This window comes from Gossypium raimondii, chromosome 12 (genome assembly GCF_025698545.1).
Source record: "Gossypium raimondii isolate GPD5lz chromosome 12, ASM2569854v1, whole genome shotgun sequence".
NCBI classification, from domain to species: Eukaryota; Viridiplantae; Streptophyta; class Magnoliopsida; order Malvales; family Malvaceae; genus Gossypium; species Gossypium raimondii.
This window is the reverse complement of record NC_068576.1, coordinates 48,271,907-48,279,057: the sequence shown is the minus strand read 5'-3', so window position 1 is coordinate 48,279,057 and position 7,151 is coordinate 48,271,907. Positions and strand designations below refer to the sequence as shown.

The window sequence follows — 7,151 nt, the reverse complement described above, 5'->3', positions numbered from 1 at the left end:
AAATAAAACTGCATTTTAATATTAAATCGTACACGCTTTGGGGGTTCTTTTTTATCAATTTCTTCTTTTATTTAATATAATAAGGTTTAATTACAAAAGAATCCTTCAACTTTATTTCAAGCTATACTTGCCTCTTGTGTTTCCAGAACGCAATTGTACCTATTTCAAAACAATTAGGTGAAGATCAAAATGATATTTCTATAAAAAATTTTGGATTTACTTTTGTTATTATCAAATCAAAATTGAAATTTAGCATTCTATTTTTATTTTATAATTTTAAAATATAAAATTAATTATTAATGTTATTAATTTTTTATTAAATCCGAGTTCATCATGTTTTTGTTAGTATTTTTTATTTCAAAATATCATATTAACAAATTTAACCAAAAAACTTATGAGGTTTAACCATTAAACCTAAATTTTAAAATTTTAAAATTAAATTCTTAAAAATAAAAATAAAAATTTTAAATTTTAAATTTACGAAACATATTATAACAAAATTTAACAAAAAAATAATAAATCCTTCGATGGTTTCGCCGACATATTATATAGTTTTTGTCCGAAATACAAAGGAATTTCCGATCATAACCTTTAACGTCCGTTATACGAAAATGTTAAAAAAATCAAACGGGGAGAGACTTCTGGAGATAACGTTGGACGGACGTTAAGCAGCCTAATCCACAAAGCTTCGTTTCTTTGTTTTAGACCAATTCACCAAACTACAAATCTTCGTTGAAACCGAGCTTCCATGTCTCAATCACAATCCCTTTTTTTTTTTTTTTAAATTTAATTTTTTACTAAAATCATATATTTTTAACATAAAAGAGAAAAAAGAAAGAAAATCCCTATTGTCCAATTGTTTCACCTCCAAGCAAAGGGAAGGAAAGACTTTAGACTTTTCATTAAAGCGTTATAAAGATAAGCAAAAGAACATTTCAGACTCCAAGATCAAAGCGGTATTTACGGGTAATTGTTAATACTGTTATGTTTTGTTTTTTATTAATGGGTTTGTTCTATTCTGATCATTATTGTGGTATTTTCATTTTGGTTTTGATTTGATTTTCTTTCGAGTTTGGGAATTTTGGTTTGGTTTGGGTTCGGTTGGATTGGGTTGGGTTGTTTGGTTGCCCAGAAAATGGAAATAATATGTTTTTTTTTCTTTTCTCATTTTCAGCGGAAAGTTAAAAGAAAAAAGACCATGAAAATTTTGAGTAAAAGCTGGATTTTCTTTTTGATGGATAGCTAAAGCTGAAAATTTTGGGTTTTTTAATTTGGATATTTATTGTGGGTGTAGCCTATAGGAAGAAACTTTTAAGAAATAAATAAAGGGAAAATTTGAATTCCATATGAAGATAAATAATAAAACAAGAGAGTTAATGAGAAATAGAATGTCAAAGCATCCGATAAACATATGCTAGGAGTTTCAGTAATTACACAAAGTAAAAAAGAAAAAGAAAAGGTTTTGGTTTATTATATTATGAACAGTTGAATCCTTCACTTAGTTTTAAAGTCAAAGCCTGGAATGTTAATTTTGGAAGTGCATTTTGCAGTTAAAGCTACAACTGTTATCCGTACTAACTGAAACGTCTTCTGCATTGCTGTGTGTTATAAGGACCTTTCATTTTGGATAAAAATGGGTGATCATCTGGTTTTATGTGTGGACCGTCTTATAACACCTGAAAGTTTGCAATCAATGCAAGAAACTGAGGCTGCAGGATCTTCCGGTGAAAGTTCTTCTCAATCCTCTGACCCAAATGCTTGTGCTATTGGTGTTAAGGAAGTGGAAGAACATGGTTGCTGTGATGAAGAAGAACCACTTATACAGACAGCTGAATGCCGTATCTGCCAGGAGGAGGACTGCATTAAGAATTTGGAGACTCCTTGTGCTTGTAATGGTAGCCTGAAGGTATTCATTGTCTTGGCATATTTTGAGACTTACTCCCTGAAGCTTCCTATTTCAATTTATTCAGTAAAACGGTCTGGTCTGCTGACAAAATTTTGTTATGCAGTTTGCTCACAGGAAATGTGTTCAGCATTGGTGTAATGAGAAAGGTGATATAACTTGTGAGATCTGTCATCAGGTAAACATCAGTTCTTGAAATGGTTCCACCTTCATTATTAGTTCATCTAGGAGGAATCAATCTGCTACCTTTTGCATTTTCATTCACCAACATCAGTTTGCATATTCGTGAAAATAAACAAGTATCTGGTTTTAGAGGGTAACAATTTTAATTTAGTTTCATTTTGTTGATGAATCAATTTAATAACAACGGTGTAAAGTTGCACATCTTTGATCTTCCTAGTTGAATGATGCTTTTTCTCATGCACTTAAGCGGGAAAAGACCTTTCTATTCTGGCAACTTTTAATTTCAAACAAGAACAGACATACTAGTCATATGGTTGTGGTCACTTTATCTTAATTTTGATCTCCCTTATCTTAGCGGAAGCCGTTTGTTTTTACCTTTTTGTTTCCTGTTTGTTTATGTTTACATGTTATGGTGGTTCATGGTTTTGAATTGTTCATTGTAATCTTTAGACTAACAACTTCACGGATGTTTCGCTCTTTTCTTTGGTATCCCAGGGAATATTTTTGGTGGATTTTATTTCCACAAAAGAATTGGTCTTTTGACCTTGTTGCATTTTCTTTTCTTGACTGGTTCTACACTCATTGTTTAACCCCAAATATAAAATCCTTCGTAACTAAAGTGTTTTAGGTGTGAAAGCATCGACTTTTATGTTTGAAATATCTATAATCTATCTGTTTCAAGGTGTCTGGATGAAACCATTCAAGTACATGGAACAGTAGTTCAGTTGTTTATTGCATTAATGACAGCTTATATAGTCTATGAATAAACTAACATTTTATATTGTTCACTTGGTCTTTCCCATATAACATCATCTACCTGGTTGTTATTTGTAAATTAGCAAATTATATGCTCATTGCGAGTCACGTTTTCCTGCCACAAATGATACTTAATTTATTGAATATGATGTGGCAATATTCATGGCATATTTGCTCTTTAAAGTAAAATTTTCCCGCAAGTGGAACATGAGATGAACATCAGCAGCTACCTTTTAAGCACTGAGTTTGAAAACCATGATTTGATCTAAAATCACTTAACAGATTCCAACAATTATTTATATATCTTGTTTATCACTTTTTTTGGGGTTGTACTTCATGCTCGAGGTTGGATGCTGTGGATCTGCCTCTTCTATGTTCAACATGACATAAGTTTTGCTTTATGTGTTGGGAACTACGTGTCAGATTTATGAAATGGAGTTCTGTCATGGTCTTATGCACCAGATTTTGATAAATTTTCTTATTTTGGTGTCGCTTGTCTTCAAATGACAAAGTGTACTCATAACTATTTGAGCCATAATCCTCTGTTCTCAAGGTGGGCGTTGCCTATCAACTTATATTTGCAGCATGAAATAAGTTTCGCAATTTGTGTTGGGGACTTAAAATCGAGTATCTGGTTCAGGGTGAAGTTTTGCCTGCTGATAAATATGGTCTTATGCATCAATCTTTTGTAAAATTGCTTATCTTGCTGTTGCATGTTTTCAAATCACCAACCTAGATATGTTTATTTTGCAGCCTTACCAACCAGGATATACTGCACCACCACCACCACCTCAGTCAGAGGATGCTACAATTGATATCAGGTAAGTCTCACAATTGCACTCACTTATGCAGAAGATAGAAATGATAAAGATCAGTCGTCAGTGTGGCTCTAACTTTGGTCTCTTTCATTCTTGGTTTTCATTGTCGATGGTGGTCTTGTAACTAAGAGCCTTTTATGTTTTTGAGGTTCTATGTCATAAGTTTTAGAAATCCGTAGGAGGGGATGCTACTGTATGCTCATAACTGTTGACCTCTTATTTTTCCACCTTTATATGTTGATACAGTGAGGGTTGGACAATCTCTGGTGCACCTTTGGATTTGCGTGATCCTCGGATTTTAGCCATGGCAGCTGCAGAGCGCCATCTTTTGGAGGCAGATTATGATGAATATGCTGAGTCCAATGCTAGTGGAGCTGCATTTTGCCGGTCTGCGGTCCTAATTGTAAGCTATAATTTCTCTATTCTTTACCCTTTCCTACTTATTGGCATTATGTTAATAATAAAATCTTCGCGGTTCCTTTTATTTCTTTTATGGTCTTTCTGCTCTCAACGGATTGAGTTTCAATATTCAAGGCATCTTGTCTGTAATGCAATATTGCAATGCAATATTCTTTTATCTGATTTGCCCTTGTCTTTTTGAACTGGCATGGCACTAGTCATGATTCATGAGCCCCATCTGGACCTTTGATTTAGGTTATCAAGTTAGGTCCCAAATCCTGAATTACTAGTTTTTGTTTTTGGAGGCAAACATAATCACGGTTCTGGTTTTCAGTTTGATGAAAGATTTTTCCTCCATACCCAATAAATAACATGAATTGCTGTTAATTTTCTCTTCTACATCTGTTTGTATCTTATTTTCTCTGTTTATTTGCAGTTAATGGCTCTTCTACTCTTAAGGCATGCTCTGTACCTAACTGCTGGAGATGGGGATGATGATGCATCTGCATTTTTCTCTGTAAGCATGAGATGAATTTGCATCTATCTTTTAGTAATTCACATTGTTTTGTTGTTTAGTTAAATTCTTTTTTATGCTATGCAGCTTTTCATGCTTCGCGCTGCTGGCTTTCTTCTCCCATGTTACATCATGGCCTGGGCCATCAGCATATTGCAGCGCCGAAGGCAGAGACAGGTAATGTCTCTTAGTTCCTTTAATTTTTTATTTTTTTATTTTTTTGAAAGAGTAGTACTTTACTTAAGCATGTTGAGGTTGATCTACATCACAGAAGAATACTGAAAACTTAGATTCTTTTCTTCCTTTCAAGATCTGTTCCACACATATGCTTGTCTGGTTTGAGACTTGGGAAAAAATATTGCTTAAAAACTGTTTAGGAATAGGTAGTTACACCTTCAAAGGTTTCCATTTATGACATCCTCTTTCACTTGTATTAGTTTCCGTGTTTATGTTGTTTCTTAAACAAAATCCGAATTATCCTCCTACTGTTTTAGCTGGTTCAAGTTATTTTAAATTCTATATTACTTGTGGCAATTAATTTATTTTTCCCGTTGAAACAGGAAGCAGCAGCTCTTGCGGCAACTGAAGTTGCATTTATGATACAAGCCGGACAACGTCGTGGTCTGTTCACTATAGCACCGGGACCTGCAGCAGCTGCTCACCAGGAGCCACTTCAATAATGTGACAACCCTTTTCTCCGGTAAGTGGCTATGGTGGTCTGGTAGGTTAGTAATCAAATTATGGGTAACTGTTTCTCATTCTACTAGCATTGTAAGAAAACGAGTTGATTCGTGTTGCTCGCATTTATTATGTTGTACTTGAATTGTTTATTCAGAAGTCCCTAAAGATAATTTTTTTCCCCTACTTATTTCAAGGCATCAATTTCAGTGTTAATGTTTGTACATAAAACTGGAATCTGTTTGCCTCAATTTCATTGCATAAGGAACTTGGATTGTGACAACGCTCACAGAAATGTAATCCTTTCTTAGATTTTCTCCAGGTTTTCCTTAATTATGTCGTAATGCTGGTATAAAAAATAATATAAATGTTGAAACAGTTAAAAACCAGTTGAAGCGAAAAAGCTATGATCTGTAAAACCAGTTCAGCATCGTTGTTGATATGTTGTCCTAATCATTTTAGATGCTATCGTTATGTTACGTGTGTTCAGATGTGAGGGTCAAATGCTGCTGGTATATGTTGGATATTGGTTGTTTATATTCATGTTCTAAGTTCTAACATATATTGAATATATAGGTAACAAACCCGAATATTTAAAAAAAAATGAACCAGAAAAATAGTTTAAAATTGTAGTTGTTAAGTCTTTGGAAAATAAGAAGAAAAACAGTTTTAAACTTGGCCATAATCAGAAGCTTATGCTAGCTTTCATCTCACCTTGTTTGAAGCATGACCATCGGTTCAGCTTCATCACCCTCACTGTTGCAACCTTCACTCCCTCCTATACTTTACCCCCATTGACCTAGCCTCCATTATCGAAACCCAATACCACCATCTATCCTAAAAAAAAAAAAAAATCATAAATCCAACTTCTTAGCAATCTCTCGGCAACCAAAGACAATAAGAAGAAAAGAAGAAAAGAAGAAAAAGGAAATCCCATCTCTAATCCTAGTGAGAAACCTGTAGGAAGAAAACAAAAGAAGGGGAGAAAAACAAATAACCAACATGAATTTCTGATAACAGTCAGGTCAATGAAATATAGGGAGTTGGATAGGTGTGTGCCTATCATCTTTACTTTTGTGTCACTATCATTTATATGTGAGAGGTTGATAATTTATGGATTTGCCTTACGCATGTGGAGGGTGATGATTAATTAGTAGTCTTGGATGAGATTTTAAGTTTAAATTGTCTTAGATCATAATAGAGTTATTGTATATAGGTTTAAGCGTCCCTTAAATTTAAAAGAATTTCTCAAAACTTAAAAATTTGATCAATGGTAGTAAGTGGTAATCCCAAGTATTCTTTTAAGGTTTATTAATTCAGTTTTTCTGAAGGATAGTTTATTAATCCATAATCCATATTCTTTGGCAGTTTAAAAGTAATAAAAACCCCCCCAAGAAATTACTAGTTTTATTTGATACTGGTAAACCATGATCTTACAGTCCATCGCCATTTTTGCTTTCTTATTTCCTCCATGTCCCACCTGGAAAAAGTTTAATCTTATCTTAACAGTTTATAAATATCCAACACTAAACCAAAAATAACATTTCCAATGTTAAGAATTGCAGGTGACACAAAAATAATGTAAAAAAGTTTAAGAAAAACAGAGAATTTTAACCATGCAAACAAAGAAAAAAATGAAAATTCAACAGGAAATTTTGTTTTTTTAAGGGATAAATACCAAAATCATATATGAAATTTGGTCTAATGTGTAATTTAATATATAAATTTTAATATGGTGTAATTATACATATGAAACTTTGATTGTAGTTTAAATATGTAAATGAAACTTAAATTTTAATTTAATTATACACATTTAAAGAAATAGATATATCAATTTATTTTTATGTTGGATTAGCATAATTATTTAATATGTATACATAAAATGATTTTATTGCTAAAT

General features: G+C 32.8%; 1 protein-coding gene across 2 annotated transcripts; it reads left to right on the top strand.

Annotated features, from left to right (window-relative positions):
• Positions 1–736: 736 nt before the first annotated feature.
• On the top strand, positions 737–5,467 carry LOC105764645 (hypothetical protein). Of its 2 annotated transcripts, none has more exons than XM_012583302.2 (8): positions 737–966; positions 1,551–1,906; positions 2,010–2,081; positions 3,596–3,663; positions 3,907–4,063; positions 4,496–4,576; positions 4,661–4,750; positions 5,134–5,467. In XM_012583302.2, exons 2-8 carry the CDS (start codon positions 1,634–1,636, stop codon positions 5,251–5,253), a joined length of 861 nt encoding a protein of 286 aa, XP_012438756.1. In that variant the 5' UTR covers positions 737–966; positions 1,551–1,633; the 3' UTR covers positions 5,254–5,467. The 2 variants fall into 2 exon arrangements, with proteins under 2 accessions (XP_012438756.1, XP_012438757.1); XM_012583303.2 differs by having other exon boundaries at positions 738–966; positions 1,613–1,906.
• Positions 5,468–7,151: the final 1,684 nt, after the last annotated feature.

Excerpts from the sequence above, each read along its gene's own strand:
- LOC105764645 (XM_012583302.2), top strand. The coding sequence starts at position 1,634 with ATGGGTGATCATCTGGTTTTATGTGTGGACCGTCTTATAACACCTGAA. Across the intron at positions 2,082-3,595 it reads CTTGTGAGATCTGTCATCAG|CCTTACCAACCAGGATATAC; the intron begins GTAAACATCAGT and ends TTTATTTTGCAG. Across the intron at positions 4,577-4,660 it reads ATGCATCTGCATTTTTCTCT|CTTTTCATGCTTCGCGCTGC; the intron begins GTAAGCATGAGA and ends TATGCTATGCAG.